The sequence below is a fragment of the Sphaerodactylus townsendi genome, linkage group LG03 (assembly GCF_021028975.2).
Source record: "Sphaerodactylus townsendi isolate TG3544 linkage group LG03, MPM_Stown_v2.3, whole genome shotgun sequence".
NCBI classification, from domain to species: Eukaryota; Metazoa; Chordata; class Lepidosauria; order Squamata; family Sphaerodactylidae; genus Sphaerodactylus; species Sphaerodactylus townsendi.
In genome coordinates, this window is record NC_059427.1 from 14985643 (window position 1) to 15011335 (window position 25693).

The following is a 25693-nucleotide window of genomic DNA, read 5'->3' on the forward strand; positions in this document are numbered from 1 at the left end:
CCCGGTTTCCCGCCCTGAAACAGGAAACAGGGTAGCGCCCCAGAAGGCAGTGTGGCAGCCTCCTGCGTGCACACCCACCCCCCGTCCTGGTTTTAAAAGGTGACAATCTGGTCACCTTATCCTAGGCCTGTGTATTGTCGAAGGCTTTCACGGCCAGATTCAACTGGTTCTGGTGGGTTTTCCGGGCTGTGTGGCTGTGGTCTTCCTAACATTTCGCCTGCATCTGTGGCTGGCATCTTCAACGGTGTATCACAGAGGGAAGTCTGTTACTTTGTAACAGTGTGTAACAGTGTGTAACTGTGTTACACAGTGTGTAACAGACTTCCCTCTGTGATACACCTCTGAAGATGCCAGCCACAGATGCAGGCAAAACGTTAGGAAGAGGATCCACCAGACCACGGCCACACAGCCCGGAAAACCCACCAGAACCACTCTTAGGCCTGGTTTGCGTGACAAATGGCTCTTTTCTGCTTTCTAACCTGCATTAGCAACAGTCACACATTTGTAACAAAGGGCAAGAGATGGGGACACAAATACACACATATTGCAGCTTCTCTAGTCTTGTTGCTATAGCTTCGCATGCAGCCTTCCCCTCAAAACAAAACAAAAAGGAAAAACGACACAGGCACGGGATTGCCAGGCTAACCAAACTTTATTCATCAACTTTTGACAGCATAATAGCAAATGATGAGCTGCAAGTGGAGGAAACCTCCATGGGGAATCTCCAAGGAGAATCTGCTGCAGCACAGAAAATAGCCCAAGAGGTTTGGGTGGGAGAAATAAAGTGTTTCCTGCCTGCTGGCATTCACTCAGCAGGCAGGAATCATCCTCAACCTTGGGTTCGGGGGAAAAGATCTCTTGTTTAGTGATCTTTGAAAAACCCAGATTGGGAGAAATATAACGGGCTGATTTCGTTTTGGGGAAAAGAACTGTGCAAAGTTCTTCTCCCAAATGCTATATATAAAAAACGTCCTAAAGACTTTATATTTGTGCTGTGTGGAATCCATCACTGAGAAGCATTGGGTAAACCCGTCCTCCATGGACTGTCTTAGTTTTTTCTGTGCATTAAGAAAAAACTGAGATGGTCCTTGGAGGGCAGGTCTACCCAATGCTTCTCAATGGGAGGTAAATTAGTGCTCTGAGTGGCTAAGATTCTCTTATGCATGTCTATTTATTTTCAAAGATAGCCCCTGAATTTTTTTTTTAAAAAATAGATAAACTATATATTGCTGGAATCTGCAGGATGAGCTGAGTGCAACTATGTACTTTTTGGGCTGAAAAGGTGCCCAGGATTGGAGCCTGCAGAGCAAACATACTGGGGCAACCTTCAGCAAATGGTAACAGGAAGAATCCCTTCGGCTGCATACAAAATGTCAGGCGCAAGCGGAGGGTGAAACTGACCGGAAAGCGAAATGGTCGGGTAGGAGAAAGCCTCTTTCCCCCTCGGACGCCTCTGCTGTCTGGAACCAAACCAGCCACCGCCTCTTTTTAAGATGCCCCCAGACAACTTATTTTGGGCGTGCGAATTGAAAAGAAGCAGTCCCCTCTTTTTAAGACGTCCCACAGGTGTCTTTGTTGTGCTGTGTGGAACAGACAGGGGGGATACATTGAAAATGCTGGGGGGAAAGAGTTAGGACTAATAAAAGGAAACAATTAGGACTAATAAAAGGAAACATTTTTTCACGCAACGTGTGATTGGTGTTTGGAATATGCTGCCACAGGAGGTGGTGATGGCCACTAACCTGGATAGCTTTAAAAGGGGCTTGGACAGGATTTATGGAGGAGAAGCTCAATCTCTGGCTACCAATCTTGATCCTTCTTGATCTGAGGTTGCAAATGCCTTAGCAGACCAGGTGCTCGGGAACAGCAGCAGCAGCAGCAGGCCATTGCTTTCACCTCCTGCATGTGAGCTTCCAAAGACACCTGGTGGGCCACTGCGAGTAGCAGAGAGCTGGACTAGATGGACTCTGGTCTGATCCAGCAGGCTTGTTCTTATGTTCTTATGTTCTTAAGACCAGTAATTTCACTTGCATGTTTCAGCAGTCTGGGGCAGGTTATGTTTGCCACTACTCTCTTTAGCCCTTTCGTTGTCTTTAAGGTCCACCATCATCAATGTTCACGGGCAATGGCTGTTTCCACACTTGGCCAGTGGTGATTCCAAGTTTGAAACAGGTTCCAGCATCTCCGTACCACATTGCTATAACTGTTTTCTGCTCCCCCTTCCTTGCTCCCCCTTTGATTTGTCGCATTTGTGTAGCAAAGCTGCAGTTTTTTCCACAGCTATAATTCCATTTTTATAACTACAGACCCTCTTTGCTGCAGTACTGCCTGTGAAAACAAAGTCAGTGGTGTGCCCCATCTCTTTGACCCCTTGCATGGATTTCTCCTTTGGCAATGTGTACCCTTCCTCCCACTGCACGAGCAGAGTCCAAGTGGTCATTGCTCTTTTGATGCATATGCCGCTGCTCACTCCCTGTTTATTATAACAGTGGCAGGGAGCAGATCGGCCACCTCTATTTCCCCTTTACTGCTTTGGATTGAGCTGTGAAGGAGTGGCAAAAGTCCATTGGAGAGAAGGAAGGTAAGTCCACGCAGCCCAGAAAACCGACCTGTCCTGGAGAAGGAGATAGCAATAGGAGACAAAAGCTGAAGCAGCAACAATGATCTCCAGTGCCGTCTCTTCTTACCAAGCTAGGAATGCCAGCCTTCAGGTGGGACCAGGGGGTCCCCTGAAATTATAGCTCATCTCCAGATGAATTCTCCTGAAGAAATGAATGCTTTGGAGAGGGAACTATGGGGCATTGTGCCCCATTGAGGTCCCTGTCCTCGCAGACTCCACCCCCCCCCAAATCTCCAGGCTTATCCCAATCTGGATCTGACAACCCTACATCCCCCGCCTCTCACCAGTGACCAGGGGGATCTGGCAACCACATGCTGAGCAAGCCCTTGTTCCCCCTGCGGATTTCTACAGTGCAGTTGAAATTATTCAGCCCTGGCCAATGGAACCAGTGCTTTGGAGAAGTGCCACAGTCCAGTAAGTAAGTAATCAATTAAGTAAATAATCCAGCCCTTTTTTGTTTTTTCTGTCACTGGAAACACAACACTTGACAATGTCAAGGTGCTACCCTAGACCCACCTGGGCTGGTGTATACTTCATCCCCAAGCAAGATCACCCGCAGACGGCCACACAGGTTTGCTGAGTCAGGAATCTAGTTAATTCTTGGAATAATGGCAATCCAATTTGAGATTTTAAAAAAAACCCTTTTGCCATATTCTGATAACTTCCTTATCAGCCCTCCAGATATTTAGAGTATTTGATATTAATCGACTTAATAGCTCACAGAGGGGTATAGGCAGTGGTGGAATTCAGCAGGTTCGCACCGCTTCGGAAGAACTGGTTGTTAAATTATTTGAATCCCACCACTGGGTATAGGGTATAGTGCAGTGGTGGCGAACCTTTGGCACTCCAGATGTTATGGACTATAATTCCCATCAGCCCCTGCCAGCATGGCCAATTGGTGATGCTGGCAAGGGTTGATGGGAACTGTAGTCCATAACATCTGGAGTGCCAAAGGTTTGCCACCACGGGTATAGTGAGTCTGCAACCTGAGATGTGTGGTGTTGTGGTTAAGAGCCATAGAACTGGGTTTGATTCCTTACCTCCTCCACCTGAAGCCTGCTGGGTGACCTGGGGCTCCCATAACTATCTCAGCCGCACCTGCTTCACAAGGTGTCTGTTGCGGGGAGAGGAAAGGAAGGAGTTTGTCAGGTCGCTTTGAGATTCTTTACGGTTGAGAAAAGTGGGGTATAAATCCAAACTCTTCTTCTTCTTCTAAAGTTCTTTCCCTTCTTACAGACGGCTGATAGCACCTAGTGATTAACTGCCTTAGTGTCTGCCTTGTTTGGATTTAGCAGTGGGAATCATTACGGGTGGAATCCCACAAGCACATGTACTCAGAAGAAAAGCCCGTTGAATTCAACGGGACTTACATCCTAATAAGGCTGCTTAGAAGTTACATGTTAGGGATAAAGTTTGAATCAGGAAAAATCTTCAGGCTGGGATTTTTTTTTGCACTTTTGCTCCTTACTCTGTTCTAACCCTCCATCTGCAAAACAGTAATATAAATTCTACCTAACAGTGCCATTATCATACCCCTTTAGGTGTTCTTTCACAGAGAGTAGGAATGTATCTGCTGGTCCAGTACTGAGCTTTGTGTGTTCAGTAGAAGGTCTTCAAATAGGGTTCTTGTGTATTTGTGGTCTTTTTCATAAAATGAGGAGACCTGCATGTCCCTAAATGTGCACGTGCAGATGTATACCACATTTGTGTTCACACAGCATTCTGTTCAAACTTTGAACTGAAGCAGCCTGCAAGCAGGTGTAACCCTGCATCATTCCATACAGGGTTAGTTCCAGGTTGGGAGGGGAGAGGCAAAGAGCATAACCTAGGACCCTCCCCACCTGGGTCAGTAGCCCCTCCCTGGCCCCTCTCTTTCTGCCCACTCTCCTACATGTCCCCAGCCCATCTGAGTGTCCTTCTGGTCCTTGCATTCACATGCATCCTCATGCCCTTTCCTCAAGAGCACTGGATGGTGCTCGTGGTTAGATTTCTGCCACCACAATCTCTCCAGGAATACTGCTACACACTACCCACGTATCAGCATAGATGGCCTGGACCAGAGGTGGGATCCAGCAGGTTCTCACAGGTTCCCGAGAGCAGGTTACTAATTATTTGTTTGTGCCAAGAGGGGGTTACTAATTGGTGATTTTGCCACGTGATGTTTGCCTTAGTTGCGCCCCTCCTCTCAGCAGTAGCGCGCAGAACTTGAAGGAGTCTAGCAGGAGGTGCACCGGTGTGCGTGGCAGCCTGCGCCTGCGTGCATTCGTTTCCCGCCCAAGGACCGGCGCAGCGGTTGCGTCCTTGCCACAGTTCCACCCAGGAATGCCCCACCCCCGGAATGCCCAGCCATGCCCACGTCATGCCCCGCCCAGCCCCATTGGCGCTACGCCACAGTTTGAATCCCACCACTATGGGAACCTGTTACTAATTTTTTTGGATCCCACCACTGGCCTGGACCATGGGAGGCAGAATACTTGCAAGTGAATGGGTGGGGAAGGCTGCATGGTTGAGTGATGGGGGAGGTGCATAGGCAGGGGAAGAGTAGTAGTAGACCTTGCAGGAGCCCTGTGGCCCAGCAGCTGCCCCATTTCAGGGTGAGTTGTTGTCAGCCTAACTTCCATACTATCGTTGCTAGCTCCAGGTTGGGAGGGACTTCAATGGGCACTGGTGCAGCCTGCCCACAATTACCTGGATGTGTCCACAGGCACAATTGTGTCTTTGAGGCAGAGCTTGGCAGCTTCCTTCCCTAGGCATCAGCTGGTGTGGAGGTTGGACAGCACTGCCTTCTACCTGGCCAGCTTCTCTGTGCAATGCCACTTATGCGCAATGGAGCCAGAGGCCATGAGAGTTACTTAAGTGAGTTCTGGCCAGAGTAGGTAGCAGGAGAGCTTCCGGGGCCCCAAATACTCTGACAGCATTCAGTCCTTCTCCCCAGTTAATCCGGCCACTTGCACAGGGCTGGTTAATCATTTCTAATCTGGTTGCCGCTGTCTCCTCTCTTTGCCCACTGCCTAGGCTGCTGCTCCACCTCACTCCCCCTTAGATCCAGTCCTGTTAGTGGGGTACAATGTTGTAAAGTCCATTTTCCCTATGTGAACTGATCTCTGCCACCCGAAGAACTGCTATAATCCCACAAGATCTTCAGCCACCATCACCTGGAGGTTGTGCAACCCTATTCCATGAATAGAGCTAAGATAATAATATATGCATGTTTTAAGGACTCATTCAGACCTGGGCATTATACGGCCCGCGGGCCACATCCGGCCCGCCGGATGACCCTGACTGGCCCCCCTGCCGTACTGGGGAGCGAGGCGTCTTTGAAAGCCCCACAGAAGCCGGTTGCCTTGGCTGCCAGCTTCTGCAGGGCTTTCAAAAGCGCCTTGCCCCCCTGCCTTGCTGGGGAGCGAGGCGCCTTTGAAAGCCCCGCAGAAGCCAGTTGCCTTGGCTGCTGGCTTCTGTGGGGCTTTCAAAAGCGCTTCGCCCCCCTGCCTTTTGGCCCGGCCCTCCACAATATTTTCTGTTTCTTATGCGGCCCCATGGAAAAATTAATTGCCCACCCCTATTGAATATTGGCATAGTTTTCTCCAGACCAGAGGCAGCTGGCAGCAGGGAGCATAGTTGGAGGAGAATGACACTGGAGACATCTTCATGTACTAATGAAGGGATCTGAAGCTTCATGGAAGGCCTGGCCTAGCCCCAATGCCATAACTCACAGCCAAGGAACAGGAGGCACTTCCGCACATGCAGAATAATGCACTTTCAATGTACTTTCACAATTGTTTCCAAGTGGATTTTTGCTATTTCGCACAGTAAAATCCAGCGGCAAAGTGCACTGATAGTGGATCGAAAGTGCATTATTCTGCATGTGCAAAAGTGCCCAGGGATAAGAAAGAAGATCCCAAGCCCACTGAAGATCTCCAAACAGAGCTTCTTGTAAGGAAGTGAAACTCATCATCCATTTGGACCATCTCAAAAGCCAACATCACTCCCAGGCAGAGGTGTACGGCCTATAAGGACACGGGGTCACCCATGTCCCCAGGCACACACATTTCAGTCACTTGGGGGAGTGCTGGGCACCCCACACATAACAAAACAGTGTGCGCTCCAGCTGCATGCCACCGAGCCCCGCCTCCCTCAGGAGCTGGCCTGTAGGGAGGTGGGGGACGGAGGGGAAGGGCTCAGTGGGGACCAACCACGGCACCTGCCTAGGCCGCCTGCCGCTGCCGTGCCCCACCCCCCAGCCTCTGTGTAGGCCAGGTTTTGCCCTCCCCAGACCCTGGGGATGCCAGGAGCTGGCCTGCAGGGAGGCTGGGGAGGGGCAGAGCTCGGCGCCCTGAGCCGCACACTCAAGCCCCGCCCCTGAGTAAGGGGTTGGGCGCGGCAGGGGGGCGCCCTGAGAAGGTGTTGTCTCCAGGTGCTATTTCCCCCTCGATATGCCTCTTCTCCCAGGTGGGGCCTTGCTGAGGTCTTCTCCCCTGCCAGCATCTACCAGGCCACTGGCAGAAAGAACCATGCTGGAGATAATTAGGAAAGGAATTGATAACAAAACTGCAAAGATTGTCATGCCCTTATATAAAGCCATGGTGTGACCGCACTTGGAGTACTGTGTTCAGTTCTGGTCACCACATCTCAAAAAGGATATTGAAGAGATAGAAAAAGTGCAGAGAAGGGCAACAAGGATGATTGAGGGACTGGAGCACCTTCCTTATGAAGAGAGGCTGCAGCGTTTGGGGCTCTTTAGTTTGGAGAGGAGGCGACTGAGGGGGGATATGATTGAAGTCTATAAAATTATGCATGGGGTAGAAAATGTTGACAGAGATAAAGTTTTCTCTCTTTCTCACAATACTAGAACCAGGGGGCATTCATTGAAAATGCTGGGGGGAAGAATTAGGACTAATAAAAGGAAACACTTCTTCACGCAACGTGTGATTGGTGTTTGGAATATGCTGCCACAGGAGGTGGTGATGGCCACTAACCTGGATAGCTTTAAAAAGGGCTTGGGCAGATTTATGGAGGAGAAGTCAATCTATGGCTACCAATCTCGATCCTCCTTGATCTCAGATTGCAAATGCCTTAGCAGACCAGGTGCTTGGGAGCAGCAGCAGCAGCAGAAGGCCATTGCTTTCACATCCTGCATGTGAGCTCCCAAAGGCACCTGGTGGGCCACTGCAAGTAGCAGAGTGCTGGACTAGATGGACTCTGGTCTGATCCAGCAGGCTAGTTCTTATGTTCTTATGTTCCTGTGGAAGTACCCAGGCCACCCTGTGACAGACATGCCCCCTCCCCACAACACTTGCAAATGCTGTATGAATGCTAACACTTCTCACTTAAGAGTATTTAGTTCATAGTCTGCCTTTTTAATAGTTTGCCTTTCTCACTGAGACTCATAGATTACTGAATATAAGCAATGTGACCAGTCAGCTACTTAGCTTGCTTCTCCAGTAATCATGCTGAATCCTTTTAAACCCCTAGGCTCAGAACTGAGTCAGCTAGCATCATCTGGACTCCACCACTGGCAGGAAGTATTATGTCTCTCAAGATTTCAGCTTTCCCAATGTACATTTCCTCTGCCTCGTCAGGGCTCAGTGTCACCTTGCTCCCTCTGAAACATTTAGCAATAGCTATAAAATCCTGCTTCAGGATCTTTTCAGCATCATGACAAATAAATACACAGTGGAGCATCGTCAGCACACTGATGACAGCTGACTCCAGATCCATAAACAATTTTCTCCTATGGGCTTCATGTAAATATTGAATAGACTGAAGGGTATGACTGAGCACTGAGAAGTTCATAAGGAAAGTCCTACACTAATTTTTTAATTTAATTTTTATTTATTTTTGGATTTTTAGGCTGCCCATTCCCGAGAGGGCTCAGGGCGGCGTACAATCAAAACTCACAATAAAATACAACTGGTGATAGTTGGTTCCCAACAGCGTGCTCCTGAGAGCTGCCCGTGCGGAGCAATGTAAACCAATCCAAGGCAGAACCTTTAACCAGAGGTGAGATCCAACAGGTTCTCACAGGTTCCCAAGAGTCGGTTACTAATTATTTCTGTGTGCTGAGAGGGGGTTACTAATTGGTGATTTTGCCATGTGATTTCTGCCTTAGTTACGCCCCTCCTCTCAGCAGTAGCGCACAGAACTTGAAGCATTCTAGCAGGAGGTGCACCGGCGTGAGTGGCAGCCTGCGCCTGGGTGCATTCGTTTCCTGCCCAAGAACCGGAGCAGCGGCTGCATCCTTGCCACAGCCCCGCCCAGGAATGCCCCGCCCCTGGAATGCCCGGCCACGCCCCTGTTGTGCCCCGCCCAGCCCCATTGGCGCTACGCCACAGTTTGAATCCCACCATCATGGGAACCTGTTACTAAAATTTTTGGATTCCACCACTGCCTTTAACCCCTACTTCAACATCCAAATGCCTCAACAAGATGGAATGGTCCACCACTACCGATAGATTCAGTAAGATTCACAGAGAGGCATGGTCATATTCAAACAGAGATAATTGACCCAAGTTACCAGACCTTTTTCAATCCCACAGCCCAGCCTGAAAAGAATGAAATGAGGCCTAGAGTAGATGAGTTGCCCTGGAGACCTAGAATAGCTCCACCATTGGTCTTTCTGTGAATTTATTTATTTATTTATTTATTTAGTCATTTATTTATTTATTTATTTAATTTATAGGCCGCCTCATCCCCAAAGGGCTCGAGGCGGCTCACAACATGACTGTTTCCAGAACAGTAAATCAATATAACATAAAATCTAACTCATTAAAATTCAGCAGCAATTAAAACAATAAATACAGATTAAACAACAAAGGTTGTGTAAAAACACACACACAGGCACCCGGTCTAAAGGCCAAAGGAGAAGGGAGGAGAGGCAGGGCCCAGGGTGGAATCAGGGCCCTACCAGGATGGAAAAGACAGCTTAGTTCCAGTTTCAGTGGGGTATGAGAAATCAAGAGTCAGCGGAATTGCAGTGTAATCCACAACAGAGCTATGCCCTTTGAAACCAACGGGCTTAGAAGACTGGCAATTGTGCTTAGATTTGTACTATGAAGACCATAATAGTTGTGCTGGATCAGACCAATGGTTAAGGTGACCAGATTTTCACCTTTTTAAAGCGGGACATGTTACCGCTAGGGAACTCATTAGGAGTTATTACTGCAGCACTCCCCTGTTTCCCGCCCTGTCACAGGGTGGGAAACGGGAGTGCCCCAGAAGGCAGTGCAGCAGCGTGGGAGGCTGCCGCACTGCCTTTTGGGGCGCCCCCCTGTTTCCCGCCCTGTGACCAGGCAGGAAAACGGGGAGTGCCCCAAAAGACAGTGTGCTCCTGCGGCCGCGTGCATGGGAGGCTGCTGCATTGCCTTCAGGGGCACTCCCCTGTTTCCTGCCCTGTGACAGGGCGGGAAAGGGGGAGCGCCCCAGAAGGCAGTGCAGCAGCCTTCAAAAAACCAGGAGATTTTAAAAAAACCCCGCAGGACGCGGGACAAATTGCTTAAAAGCGGGACTGTCCCGCCAAAAGCGGGACATCTGGTCACACTACCAATGGTGCATCTTATTTGGAAGGCCTACATGCAAAGTAATCAGACCAAAGTCTCCCCATGGTGTTTGTACTCCAGCACTAGGATTCAAACGCCTCTGAACATGGCAGTTCCCTTTATTCATCATCTATTCATTAAAAAAAAAAACTCTGAGCAAAAAATAAATTAATTTCCCCCTTGTCAAAACCAATCATGGGTTAGATGGGAGCAGCATTCTAGTAAAAAGAGAAACACCCCATTTTGTATTCCACATAACTTCCTCTGGGACTTTTTCCTTTCTTCCAGCTTCCAGTGGTTGACATGCCCAGTCTGTGCCTTTCATTCTTGTGGCTCCTCCTCCTTTTCCTATTGGCCTCCAAGGTTACATCTAATGAAGATGACACCATAGTGGTCACCAGCAGTGGGCCTATTAAAGGGAAGCACATCCAGGTTGGCTCTGGCACTGTGACCGCTTATCTGGGTGTCCCCTATGCAGAACCGCCTTTGGGGAAATTGCGTTTCCAGAAGGCCTTGCCTCATCAGCCTTGGAGCCAAGTCTTGGAGGCGACCCATTTCGGCAACTCCTGCTCTCAGTTCCTTCTTCATGATTTCCCTCATTCTTCAATGTGGCTTGTCACTCCACCACTGTCAGAGGACTGTCTCTTTCTGAACGTTTGGGTGCCTCATCCCCGGCCCTCTCCCCCAGCTCCTGTCCTTGTTTGGATACATGGTGGGGGTTTTTGCAGTGGCACATCTTCTCTGGATATTTATAATGGGGCATCCTTAGCTGCTGAGGAGAACCTCATAGTAGTCTCCTTGAATTATCGTTTGGGGGCGCTAGGCTTTCTTTCATTACCACCAAGCGCCCCAGCTAATGTTGGCCTCTTGGACCAACAGCTGGCCTTGAAATGGGTGAAAGAGAATGCAGCCTCCTTTGGAGGAGATCCCGCTCGGGTGACCATTTCCGGACAGAGTGCTGGAGCAGCCTCGGTGGGTTTCCATCTCCTCTGCCCCGGAAGCCAGCCCCTTTTTGCCCAGGCTATACTGCAAAGCGGGTCTGTGAATGCCATCTGGGCTTGGGTGACCCCTGAGGAGGCTGAACAGAAAGCCCTTGCTTTTGGCCAGGCACTGGGGTGTCCTCAAGATAATGACACTGATGTAGTGACATGCCTCCAGGGAAAGGATGTATCAAGTTTCCATAAGTACGAGTTATCGGCGCTGAACAGCACAATGCTTCTGAACCTTCCTTTCTCGCCCACCATTGATGGAGAGTTCCTCCTGGAAGACCCACAAAAGCTTCTGGAGCCTGGGCGCATTCCAAATAAGCCAATTCTCGTTGGCACCACTTCTGACGAAGGGTCCATGTTTGTGCCATTCACATTCCCAGAGGCCAAAGATGGGCTAATAACTTGGAAGCAGCTGGTGGAGGGTGTGAAGAGGACTGTGCGAAGGGCCACAGAAGAAGTCATTCAGGCTGTGGCACGTAAATACAGCGAAGAGGACCACGGTCCTGCATCCTACCGCCGGGCCATGGTGCAGTCCAGTAGCGATTACTTCTTTGTATGCCCTGTAGCAGAAATTGCTGCAAAGTTGACTGAAGCTGGGAGTCCTGTGTACAGTTACTTCTTCTCACAGTACACCTTGGGCTCTGCTTGGCCTGAGTGGGTAGGGGCGACCCATGGTGCTGAGTTACCTTATCTATTCGGTTCGTTTAAGACTTTCCTGGCTGCCAACCAAACTCTCACAGAGGCGGAGGCTGCATTGAGCCGCAGAGTGAAGCAATACTGGGCAGAGTTTGCCAGATTTTGGGTGCTAAGGCGTCCTCACACACCTGGCCTTTCTACCATGCCATTTTGTTTTGGGCCATTAGGGGTGCCATCATGACAGTCTCCAGATGATAAATTCTGAAATTTTGGTAATGATATCGTCCAAGAATGCTCTCCCCGCAAGAACATCCCCAAATTTGCCTAAGACTCTTTGTTCTGCATTGAGTTTTCTGTATTGCTGTCAATGGGGGTTGCAGGCCGGGGGGGGGCACATTTTTGAAGGCACAGTCTCAAAACTTTCAGGAAATCTCATAAGGAGACTGCCCTAAGGATTTCTGCCAAGTTTGGCGCAGTTTGGTTCAGGGGGGCCAAAGTTATGGACCCTCAGAAACTGTGGTAGCCCCCATCTCCTATTAGCTCCTATTAAAACAATGGGGGATAGGGGCATCTCCCTTTGGGGAGTCCATAACTTTGGACTCCTCTGAACCGTAAAACTCACCAAACTTTAAGAAAGCATGCAAAGAACAGTCTCCTGATGATACGCTGAAATTTTGGTGCTGCTAGCGCGCTAGCCTAAAAACCGCGCCCCCTGCAGGCCAAAAATGGAAAACCACTAAAAATACCCCAAAACGAACCCAGCATTTTGATGCCCCCCACAAGGTGATGCCCTGGGCAGCTGCCCACCTTGCCCAATGGGCATTACGCCAGTGCATGGTTGTCATGCGATTCCTTTGCAAATCAGACATATAAGTAATTCCAGGATACTTAAGTCAAGTTTAATGTAATTCATTATTGTTTTCTTTATTAAGATTAATTTATTAAGAGAGACAGCATGGTGTAGTGGTTAAGAGCAGGTGGATTCTAATCTGGAGAACTGGGCTTGATTCCCCATTCCTCCACCTGAGTGGTGAACCAGATGTGTTTCTGCACTTGCTGCTGGGTGACCTTGGGCTAGTCACAGTTCTTCGGAACTCTCTCAGTCCCACCTACCTCACAAGGTGTCTGTTGTGGGGAGAGGAAGGGAAAGGTGCTTGTAAGCCACATTGAGACAGGTGGAATATAAATCCAAACTCCTCCTCCTCCTTGAACATTGAAAAGATTATTAAAATTATAAAACATTTTTAAAAAACACATAAACATACAACCGCGAAACCACATGATTGTTGTAAACATTCCTCCAGGTTTGAGCATGCCATAATTTAGCAAATAAATTTTAACATAGAATCAAAGAGCTGGGAGAGACTACAAGAGCTATCAAGTCCAACCCCCTGCCATGCAGAAATACCCAATCAACGCACTTCTGACAGATGGTCATAAAAATCAAAGAATTAATATTTTCAGTGTTCTGTAAAGCTCACACAGGACCATGCCTTCGACTGCGTTAAAGATTTTCTCCCCTATTCCTTCCACAGGAATCCTAATGGGATAACAATCAATGAGATTCAATGGCCGCTCTACAATGTCACAGAGCAGAACTTCTTCTTTCTTTCCACGCAGCCATCCCAAACTGAACAGAAATCACCTGCCCAACATTGTGGTTTCTGGAAAACACAGGTTTTGAATGCAGCATAGACAAGTGAGTTCATCTTTTAGATTAATGGTGTGTGCTTTTGGTTGGGACGAGAGAAAACTTGGCCTGGATTGGAATTGCATCTTTTAAATCTGAAAGAGTTTATATGAATTGTACTGTTTCATGATCCTTCCCCGTTGGGGCTGTTTACTTACAAATTTTACTAGCTGAACGGCAGCAGTCACGTCTGCACACAGGAACCAGTTCCAAAACTCCCAAGAGTCCCAAATTTCTTAAATGTAAACTCTTTTTTAAAAAAGGGAACAGATCTCAAAAGCTAAGCCGGGTCAGCCATGGTTAATAATTGGATAGGAGACTACCAAAGGAGTCTTGGGCCCCTCCCGCACATGCAAAATAATGCATTTTCAAACCACTTTCACAACTGTTTGCAAGTGGATTTTGCTATTCTGCACAGCTTCAAAGAGCACTGAAAGCAGTTTGAAAGTGCATTATTCTGCATAAAGCTATTAATGAGCCTTGGATTGCTACCGTGATATACCGCTGCGTACAAGACGACTGGGGTGGTATAAAGACGACCCCCGCACTTCCAGATTAAAATATAGATTTCGACACATACTTTCGCCCCATATAAGAATACCCTCGGTGGCAGAGGCAGCGGCTGACACCTGTGCGTGGCTCCTCGGCCTTCAGGAGAGGCAGGCCGATCGTCGCAGGGGTGGGACAGAGCCCCTGCGGCAGCGGCACCCCGGATGGCCTTCCTTCGCCTCTGGGCGCGAGGCTGGCTGATTGTCCTGGGGGGGTGGGACAGAGCAGGAAGCCGGGCGGCACCTCGGGTGCTTCTTCCTTGGCCTCGGCGGAGAGCCGACCCGGATCGTCACGGGAAGCGGGACAGAGCAGGGCGGCGCACCCCGGGTGGTTTCGCGTAATGGCCTCAGAGGAGGCTGGCCGATTGCCGTGGGGCCGGGACCACCGGGCGTTTCCACGGAGGCTAGCCCTGGCTGGCTGGGAAAGAGGGGAGATGTCCCCTCTTCCCCATCCAGCCAGGCAGACCTCCGCGGAAACAAGGGGTGCCCCAGCCTGCAGTCCCTCGTATGGAAGCTGCTTTAGCTGGAGCTCCTCTCTTGCATGGAGGCTGCCACGGCTGTTTGGGGGAAGAGGGAGATCTCCCGCCAGTCTTCTTCCGGGCTCCTGAATTTCTTCAAAGGGTAATTCCCCAAAAGATTGCTTTAAAGGGGAAATCCTTTTCCCTTTGCCAAGTCTTTTGGGAATTATGCCCTTTTAAGAAAAATCGCCGACAGAGTGCTCAGGCTGACTGCCTGAAGGGCAACCTCTCGAGCCAGCCTGAGCCGAAGGCGTAAATAACGGGCCGATGGCGGCGGCAAGCGGGCAGGCGGGCAAGAGCCGCACAGCAAGCAGTGGAAAGAGCCTTGGAGCCAGGCTGGGCGCAAGTCCGAGCAGGGGATGGGGTGCCCGGCCTATTGCAGAGCGCACCCACAGCTTTGTTAAGATTTTCCTGCGTTAAAGAAATTAAGTCTGCCTTTATAGGCCGGTATATACGGTACCTATTTTTGTCTCTTGCCTGAAAAAATGCTATGATAGTTCGCCATAAGTCAGCTGTGATTTGATAGCACTTTTCACCACCAGATGGTTCCTTGTGGCCCACCCCACCCTTGGTCTCGTTGCATTTCTGGAGGCATTTCTGAATTCAACCCTCTCTTCACTGCTCTGGAGTATTCTTGAGTAAGGAATAACCATTTCTAAATGAGAGAAATTCCATAAGCATAAGGCTAATTTTAAGTGTTAATTCAAGAGAACCTTATCACTGAAAGCTCCCTCTCATGATTTCTTGTCACCCCTTCTGACTAATAGTGTCTTTGAGGCCCTACAAATGCTCACCGCTCCGGAGATTTACCATCGCTTAAAGACTAGATTGTTTGATCAAGAGTGCCAATTTCTCCTGAGCAAAGCACAGAGCTCTTGCTCGCCAATATTCTTTGGGATTGTCCCTCAGAAATCTAGCCCTGCTATATACCTGCAACAACTTATTAATTACAATTGCAGATGGATCATGACTAGAGCAAGGTGTAACTCTTTTCCGTCAGTACATCTTCGTTGTCAGCTTAAACTCTGGTATTGCAGAAAATGAGCGTTGCTGTCGATTTTGTCCTGATACAACTAATACACTTTCTCATATTCTGCTTCATTGTTCAGAATACAACAGCATAAGAAATGATTTGAGAACTTCTTATTGCCAAACAGGTTTCGACGGCTCCTTTCTGATAAAATAAAATGGCTAAGCTTCTAAATAAGCTCTAATGTTTGAAATCTCTGAAGCTGTTGTGCTATATTTTTACTCTGTTTGTACCGCAAGTTGAGCAATAATGATCTTTTTTATTGTATTTGCAAATTCTTGGCACCAGTTTTATGCACTAATAAAGCGTTTTGGATTTGGATTTTTAATAGTGTCTCTTATTTAGAGAATGTTGCAGTCTGAAGCTTCCCATCATAGTACTTTGTTGGTTACAGGGTAACTGATGGATTTCCTGCTATAACTTGGACAAGTTCTAGCGCTGTTTCCAGGGGGCCTGGAAAAACACAGGAAAATGTTCCATGCTGAGTAATAAAGATCTGTTTCTTGGATGGATGCTGTTTGCTCTGAACTCACGAATTAAAACACATAGGCTGATTATACACTGCGAGGTTCTTGCAACTTCAGAGAGAATTGGTCACGGAGTCTTTATTTTGGGGCATGTTCGGCATTATTACTCACCATCCTGTTTGCTGTGGGACAGGCATTGCCCATCAGCTGGCTTTTTGCTTGCGTCCGGTGAAGTGATGTTTCATGGGTTCTCTATCACGCATGTGTAACCTACTTATCCTTGGCCACATCAATCTCCATTGGAGACTTAGGAAATAATATATGACAGCACCCTGTGGCTTAACAAACCAATATGAAATTGCTTGAACAAATTAACAAACTTTTAATCTTAACACAACTTTCTATCATTTAAGAATAAATAATAGTGAATATATAGTGAGTATATATATATATATATACAGCACAACTCAATTGTACATAATCTTCAGTGCTGTTTTAAGAAAAAAGCACTCAGAACAGTTTCCACCACTAACAGTGTCCAGTAATGAAAGAATAGCAATAAAGTCCAAACTATGAATCAAGCAGGGCTTCTTTCTCTCATCTGGCCTTCTGCATGGGATGTAGCTGCTGCAGGTCTTCCCTCAATTTGGGCCTGTAAAAAAATAAGTCATTCCCTCAATTAAGCAGTAGGGCTTCCTTCTCCTGCTGCAGGCCAGATCAATTGAGGAGGGTGGGGCTCTTGCAGTTGGTAATAAGTAAGCAAGCTTACCAACTGCACATGCTCAGTGAGCTTTTATCCCCTGGGCCCTAAGATCCCACCAAACCAAAAAAATACTAAAATGGCATGGGTTACACATGCATGCTTTAATTTTTAATATAATCTTTATTTTTTATCTTTAATCTTAATAGATTGATATATCCATTTATCAGTAGATTACTATATCACTAGATCAACATGAATAGATTGATATATTAAGGCTTGAATATGGCATCTGTACACTTTGCCCGAACACTGATTGTCTTTTTATGGAGGGAAATGAGGGGGACGTAATGGTTGTGTGCAAACTGCAAAACCGCAAAAGGGCAACCTAAACTGCCATTTGCTAAGGTTCCCAGGTTCATGATCATCTGTCTCCTGATGTCTTGTAAACACAAGCATCAAGACCGATGGGCTTTTCCCTGTGCAGTCTGGAATCACTGATTGCTTGTGTATAAAACTATAAGGCTGGAGATATCCCACTTTGATGATCAAATGGAGGGCAAACTCGGTGTGTTTTGGACTTCCATTGACCTAGTCTTATTATTTTCACATGTTTTAGTATTGGTATCGATTGTCAATCTATCAATATGGTTATTTAATTTTTTTAAAAAATCTAATGTTCTAAAGATATGCAGGAGCAGGGAGGCCATGGGCAATAGAAATGATGCAGCAGGACAAGGAGCGAAAAGTAGTCTGCAATAGGGATAGTGAGGGGAAAGCGAGCACAAAAGTGCAAGGGGGTGTCGGGGTACGACTATGCTGACTGGCTGAGGGAGGAGGGAAGAGGTCCATGGTAAAGCTGTGCCGACCGGCAAATCTGTCCCACTCTGGCAGGAAAGCAAAATTAAAATTGTTCTGTAAGTGGATTCACTTGCTGTGGACAGAGTGGAAAGTGAAAGCGGGGCTAGGTGAAATATGTCCATACAAGAAATCTTGCTGAAACGTACATTCACACCCACCATGCACGGCAACATCTTGTGCATAATTGGCCTATAGTTGCAGGTCCTTGTTGCCTTATCTTTACACTGGAGTATTCCATCAAGTCACCATTTTACTGTCCTGAGAAGTTATTGTATCTTCTTAGAAGGTCATATCCGGTGATTACCTCAAAATCCCATCATTGTTTTTTAATTTTACCATACAATTAATTTGAGTTACCGTATATACTGTTGTATAAGGCCTTAGGGTGGAAATGCAGCAGCTACTGGTAAATTTCAAAAATAAAAATAGATACCAATAAAAATTACATTAATTGAGGCATCAGTGGGTTAAATGTTTTAAATATTTATTTCAAAAGAAAAACAGTAAACTAGCTTTTGTAAGTGGAAAAAGGTTAATAAGAACAATGTGGTCTCTGGCCAATAAGCTTTAGAAATTACAAAAACGCCAAGCTCAAACCAGCAACCAAGCTGAAACACAAGAGTTAAAATCCTTCAAAACAGGATTTTTGGTCAGGAGAGAAATGTTGAGGTGTTAGTAGTACCAACATTTCAGAGTATCTTTAGGAGACCCTCCTTTCCATTACCAGTGCCCAGGTTTGAGTGAAGTTTGGGACTAGGAGGGTCCAAAGTTATGGACCCCTCAAAATGTAGCCCCATTTACTATGTAAGCTCCCATTGGAAACCAGAAATGGGTTGGGGGCATCACCTTTGGGGAGTCACATAACTTTGGACCCTGAACCAAACTTTACCCATAAATCTTGGGGTGGTATCATCAGAAGAGATTTCTTGAAAAAATCCCTGAAATTTTGGTGCCACTAGTCTAAAAAACCCAGATCCCTAATGGTGGTCATTAAAGTAAAAACCTCAAAATCATTTTTTAAAATACACCTGACTCCCATGTCCATAGAGTCGAGGGGGGGGCTTTGCTTTTCAGCACAAAAAATGTGCTGAAAAGCTCGAACTTTATACACGAGTATATATGGTAAGTATTTTTAATTCATTTTTGGATTCATTTTTACAGCCCTTTGTTAAAAAAAGGTTTGACACATACATTAAAGATATCACCAAATTTATCCAATAATGTTAAGGGACTTAAGGTACCCCCAAAGGACTCACATTATTACACTAGATGTAACTTTCCATTATACAAACACACCTCCATGATAAGGTCAGAACCACTGCTGATTTTTTTTCCATTCTTGTGAAGAGAATTATCCTCCCATCCACTTTCTCTTGTGAATTTGCTGGACTTTTGTGCTAGATTATGACTATTTTGGATTTTGACCAGTTCTGTTCACTTACAAAGTCAGAGGGGTTGCTGTAGGGATCCCCCCTTAAGGCCCCTCTATCATTAATTTATTTTTGTCCAGATTTGAGGACAAGCACTTCATAGGGGATAGGGTTTGGTCAATACTAAAAAAAATTCGGTAAAATTCGGATTTGGGTACATTTTGGGGCATAAAAATAATTTGTAGTGCTCCGAATCAGAATCATAGCTACTCCGGATATGCCCAAAAATTCGACTAAATCCCAAAAATTCGGGTCCGTTTTCATTATATTTTTGAATGTTTGGTGTTTTTTGCACGTTTTGCGAGCTCTTAGTAGGTGCAATTTATAAAGTTAGCAGCACTAAACTTTCAGGATATCATCTGGAGACTGTCCCTGATGATTCTCTCCAAGACTGGTGCAGTTTGGTTCAGGGGGGGGAGCAAAGTTATTGACCCTCCAAAGGGGTGCAGTTCCCATCCCCATTGTTTCCAATGGAAGCTAATTAGGAAATGGGGGCTACAATTTCTGAAGCTGTTCATAACTTTGGACCCCCTGAACCAAACTTCACTTCAAACTTGGGCAGGTATCATTAGGGACAACATTACCTGTATGATACCCTGAAATATATGGTGACAGTAGCCTCTAAAACAGCACCCCTTATAGGCCACTCCAAAGAAAATTTTGCCCAGATTCTGTGTGCTCTCTGTAGTGGCTGGCTGGCTCCATTGCAGTGTTTTCCAATGGGGAAATTTCTGTGGGAGGGCTGTGGAGTGCACATTTTTCATGGTAAACCCACAAAACTTCTCAGGGTGTCTTCAGGAGAGTCTCTTCATGACACCATCCAGGTTTACAGTGACCAATTGTTTGGCAAGGGGTTCACTGTTATGGGTAGGGTCCATCTCCCACTGCCCCATACAGCAAAGTTCCTATGAAACCTGGATGGTGTCATCCAAAGACTCTCCTCCTGACAGATACCCCTGAACATTTTGTGAGCTGTATTTTGATAAATGTGCATTTCCCCACAAAGCCCTCCACCAGAAATTCCCTCTATTGAGCAGCAATGCAGAAGTCACTGCAGAAAAAAAGAATCTTGGGCAAATTTCTAGAATTACTCTGCAGGGGCGCATTTTTAGACATATCAGCACCAAAATATCAGGGTATCATCAGGAGACTGTCCTGATGACACCACCCAAGCTTGGTGCAATTTGGTTTAGGGGGGCCACAGCTATGGATCCTCACACTGGTAGCCCCCATCTCCTTAGCTCCTCATTGTAAACACTGGGGGATAGAGGCCCCCCTTTGGGGGCCCATAACTTTGCCCCCCCCCCTGAACCAAACTATACCAATCTTGGGGGGTATCATCAGGACAGTCTCCTGATGATACCTCTCTGAAATTCTGAGATGCCACTAGCTTTCAAAATTCCGTTTTTCATGTTTCACCGCTCCTGCACATGGCAAGCCTGCTGGAGTGAGTGAGCGGTGAAACACTGCAAAACCAGCATTTTTAAAGCTAGTGACATACCAAACTTTCTGGGTATCATCAAGGAGACTGTCCTGATGATATTCCCAAAGCTTGGTGCAGTTTGGTTCAGGGGAGCTAAAGCTCTATGGACTCTCAAAGGTGTAGCCCCCATCCTCCTATCGAGCTCCCATTGGAAACAATGGGGATAGTTGCACCCCTTTTGACGGGGTCCATACCTGAACCAAACTGCACCAAACTTGGTGGGCAAATATCGGGACAGTCACTCTGATGATACCCTGATAATTTTGGTGCCGTATACATCTCAAAAATGCGTCCCCTGCAGGCACCCCCAGAAATTTGCCCAAGATTCTTTGTTCTGCAATGACTTAGCTGTATTGCTGTCAATGGAGAATTTCTGGTAGAGGGCTATGAGGTGCACATTTCTGAAGGTATGGTCAATCAAAACTTTCAGGGTATCTTCAGGAGAGTCTCTGGATGACACCATCCAGGTTTGGGGAATTTTGCTTCAGGGGGTTTAATTCTATGGGACCCAAAAAGGGTAGGGCCCATCTCCCACTGCCCCCTGAAGTAAAGTTCCCCAAACCTGGATGGTGTCATCCAGGTTTGGGGAATTTTGCTTCAGGGGGTTTAATTCTATGGGACCCAAAAAGGGTAGGGCCCATCTCCCACTGCCCCCTGAAGTAAAGTTCCCCAAACCTGGATGGTGTCATCCAGAGACTCTCCTGAAGATACCCTGAAAGTTTTGTGGGTTTACTATGAAAAAAATGTGCACTCCACAGCCCTCTATCAGAAATTCCCCTTTATTGATAGCAATGCAGCTAAGTCACTGCAGAACAAAGAATCTTGGGCAAATTTCTTTGGGTGCCTGCAGGGGGTGCATTTGTAGATGTATTTGGTACCTAATATTTCCGTGTAATATCAGGGAGACTGTCCTGATGTGATACCTTCCAAGTTTGGTGCAGCTTGAATCAGGGGGGCCAAAGTTATGGACCCTCAAAAGGGTAGCCCTCATCCTTCTTCAGTTCCCATTGGAAAGAATGGGAGATAGGGATACTCCCTTTGGGGGGGGGTCCATAACTTTGGCCCCCCCTAAACCAAACTGCACCAGTCTTGGATGGTATCATCAGGACAGTCTCCTGATGATACTCCTGAAATTCGTTGATGATATGTTTAAAAATGCGCCCCCCTGCAGGCCGAAACGTGAAAAAAACACCAAAAAATAAAAACGCAATTCGGTTGGTGATCCGAATCCCATGGATTCGGATCTGTGAGGATTCGGCCAGCACAGATTTGGACCTCTGCTCATCTGAATCCGTCCGACCAGTGCAGATTCGTAAAAAATTCGGATTTGGACTGTCCGAATCTCCAACCCTAATAAGGGATATATAGTTAATACTTTTTTTGAGGACATCATTTTTATAAAACAATTTGTTCATGATAGCTGGAAATCCAGACATTGTAGATTCATTAGTTGGGTGGTTCAACTCCCTTTATAATACTCATATAAAATTCACTCACTTCAAAGGACACAAATTGTTTACCGCTATCTTGATCTACTAATGATCAGACTGGTATTCATTTCCCTTTACAGGAAACAGACAGACAAAAATGGGAAGTAATCAAATTAGGCTAGGAAGAGAGAAAACAATGCCAATAGAAGGTTATTAGAATAACACAAATCGACACCAGCAGAACTAAGAATCATCATCACCCTGGTGGCCTCTCCAGTAATTGACAAAATTGAAACATAATTCGCAAGTACTGGCCATTAGTACAAGATTTGCAAGGATGTGATCCCCCCCCCCCACACACAATAATACATGCACACTGATGGGGTATAGGAAAAATATTTTGTTTGGGGAGATATTTTGATTAGGAGTTGATGTTAGGAATGTTGTAACAAAGAAGTTGAATGTGGTGGGTCTTTTCAAGTGTGAAAACTGTATTGCTTATCCACTCTGCTATTGAGTCTATGGAGGTTTCTTATGGCTGCAGGATTTTCCCAAGAAAATCCAATGCTTCTCTAATTGCAATACAAAAAAAGGTTGTGTGTATTATATTACTTACAATTGCAATTCTAATTTATATTGGTCAAACCATGAGAATGATTGAAAGTGAGAGTGCTCAAACACATCTTAATATCCGGAATCTAAATAGGAAATCTCCATTAGTTGAACATTTTATTTTTTAAAAAGCATAATCTGGAATCCTTTTTGTTTTGGAGTCTCTAATAATGGTGCAATGTTCTTCACACATCAACATTCAACAGAAGCTGTAGAGATTGGAGTCATAATTTATCTTCCATCTCAGCATGCTGGAACCATCTGGTTTAAAACCAGACTCTTTGGACTACTCAGCATTTCTCTGAACATTACTCACTGACACCTGTGGATTTTACTTTGTGTGCTCTCCACTCCTTTAAATAGCATGGAGCCACCTGTTGCCAAAGACATTTTGCATAACTAGAGAATCAGCAGCAGACTACAATCTAGGATGATACTAGGATTTTTTTCCCTTCAGCCAGTGTGTAACTCAGACTCCTTGCAGACACTTTCCTTTAATATAATTTGATGTATTATGGGTAGAGACACGTTCTTAATATATACTCTGGAGGATTCCTTCGGGGATCAAGCGGTATACAAATTCAAATAAATAATAATAATAATAATAATATTTTGCAGGATTTATGAGCTGATCCCTTTGAAATACACCGTGGAACAACTCTCTGAATAGCAAATGGAATTACAGTCCTGAAGAAAATATTATATGCAAGCATAACCACAAGAGGGTTTTGACCCCTTTTGTTTCCAATTGTTCTTGTGGTTCTAGGAATATATAAGCCACCCTGGGACTTTGGTTTAGGGCTGGGTATAAATGGAATGAACGAACGAACGAACAAACAAACAAACAAATAAACTTTCTTTAGGTATTATAGCTCAATCCAGATTGGGGGTGGCATAGGAGGCAGTGCAGGGTTGCATCATTATGTTTACCCTCCCACAGCATAAGTAGCATTTAGAGTTGTGCCAGCTTAATCCCATAGGCTGGTGTAATTAGGGTCCTCCAGGAGGTGTTCCCAGAGGCAGAGCCAACATTGGTTGACTTCCACTGGGTTTTCACTCCCAAGAGCACCAGCAGCAGTGAAGACAGACTTACAAACCCAATTTTTTCCTATGGAAGGCTTTCAGATATTGGGGGAGATTTTTTTTTGTTTCTTCTGCCTCCCCTTTCTTTCTTTTAATCTCCTCTAGTATTGTCTGTACCTCTCCTGACTTTCTTTTGTGTAAAATTAGTGTTGTCTCCAATGTCCCAACTTAAAAGCTTTACACACAATTTTTAACTCAGAGCCTTGCCTCCAAACCTTTAACTGAACCCTCTACTACAACTCAAAGTTAACAACACAGTTTATTACCTCTTGAACTCCATTAATAAATAAGTTGCTCCTCACTCTGGCCCCTGGATTTTGGTTCTTATCAGCCTCTCGGCTTGCCTTTTTTGCAAGCAATTGAGTAAGTCCATACTCCCCATTTATAACACTCCATAAACATCTGCCCAAGATGCACAGAATTGATTTCTGGAAATCAGTTTGTGCGCCAGCCAGCTTTCTATTTTCAGGCACAGGTTGTATCTTTCAGTCCAGGTCACCTTTGGGCTGGGAAGTTGATATATATATTTTATAGCATTAAGTCTTTATAATATATAGCTCTGGAGTTCTTTTGTGTACTAAAGCACAGGAGCCTTCGTGGGATTTGTGTGTGTGTATGCATACAATCACATATGTGCAATGCAAGGAGCAGCAGTGGCGTAGGAGGTTAAGAGCCCATGTATCTAATCTGGAGGAACTGGCTTTGATTCCCAGCTCTGTCAGCCTGGAGCTGTGGAGGCTTATCTGGGGAATCTAGATTAGTTTGTACACTCCTGGCACACATGCCAGCTGGGTGACCTTGGGCTGGGCCCAGCTCTTCTGGAGCTCTCTCAGCCCCACCCACCTCTGCCAGGGTGGATGTGAGGGGGGAAGGGTAAGGAGAGTGTAAGCCCCTTTGAGTCTCCTGCAGGAGAGAAAGGGGGGATATAAATCCAAACTCCGCTTCTTCTTCTTCTTCTTCTTCTTCTTCTTCTTCTCTTCTTCTTCTTCTTCTTCTTCTTCTTCTTCTTCTTCTTCTTCTTCTTCTTCTTCTTCTTCTTCTTTCTTCTTCTTCTTCTTCCTCCCCTTTTTTTTAAAAAAAGATGCTAGTAAGTACTTCTACGGTAGATGGGCTACGAGCTCTCTCACCCCTCATCAGAGAGACCTCTACTATATCTAGGGTAGGTCTCTTTGTTGAAACCACAAGTTCAATTCTTGGATCTATTTTTACAGCCCCAATTTGGAAATATTGGAAAATATGGACTTTAAGGAGAATTTTGTAACTGGGGTCCTCCAGGAGGTGTTCCTGCCTCTTATCTTATATACATTGCAAAATGCATAAATAATTGTTAATGGAGACTTAACCAAACCATGGCTGATTTTGCATAAACTGGGAAAAATGTCCTGTGGCAGATCCAAGCATGCGTCACATGGGGGTTCCTTGTCTCTGCTGTTGACTCTGCATTCTTACCTAGTGGTGCCATACTGAAGCCTCCTATCAAGACAGCAAATGAACAAGTGTAACTATTCAGTAACAACAGAGCACAGTACTCAGTTAAGCCCCACCAAGCGCCAGTTGCTAACATTCAGGGATAATTGTATTTCCAGATGGTCAGGAAATCAGGAAGATCTGAATCTATGTAGCCTGTTTTTGCCTGCAATATTTCTCATACTGTGCAAAAATCAAAGTCCCTTTCAACACTGGCATGTATTCCCATCTTACCAAGAGAGTTAGCCTCCTCCCTTTGAGTGGGGATATTCTAGATGGTCATTGCCTTTTACATTATTACATAACTTTGCTTACAGCTGCAAGTGACACGTAGATCGCTGTTTCCATTGGTCTGAGCTGGGAAGGATATTAAAAATAGCAAAGTTCCATCTTACATACAGAGGTAAGTCTGTCATGAACAGAAAGCATACTGTTCTCTAAACAAAGAATGGGATTGGGTTTTGGTCTTTGGGGAAATGGTAGAAGTGCTTGAGTACTGTGCAATCTTAGGAAGAATTATGCTGAATAAGATTACCTTGCCTGTTCCTTGGCTGTTTGGGTGTTGTGGATATATCCAACTAATGTGATATATAA

General features: G+C 46.0%; 1 protein-coding gene across 1 annotated transcript; it reads left to right on the forward strand.

The window, feature by feature from the left end:
• The first annotated feature begins 2475 nt into the window (after positions 1 to 2475).
• On the forward strand, positions 2476 to 13475 carry LOC125427696 (cholinesterase-like). Its single transcript, XM_048487249.1, has 3 exons — positions 2476 to 2581; positions 10444 to 11940; positions 13311 to 13475. Exons 2-3 carry the CDS (start codon positions 10459 to 10461, stop codon positions 13473 to 13475), a joined length of 1647 nt encoding a protein of 548 aa, XP_048343206.1. The 5' UTR covers positions 2476 to 2581; positions 10444 to 10458.
• Positions 13476 to 25693: the final 12218 nt, after the last annotated feature.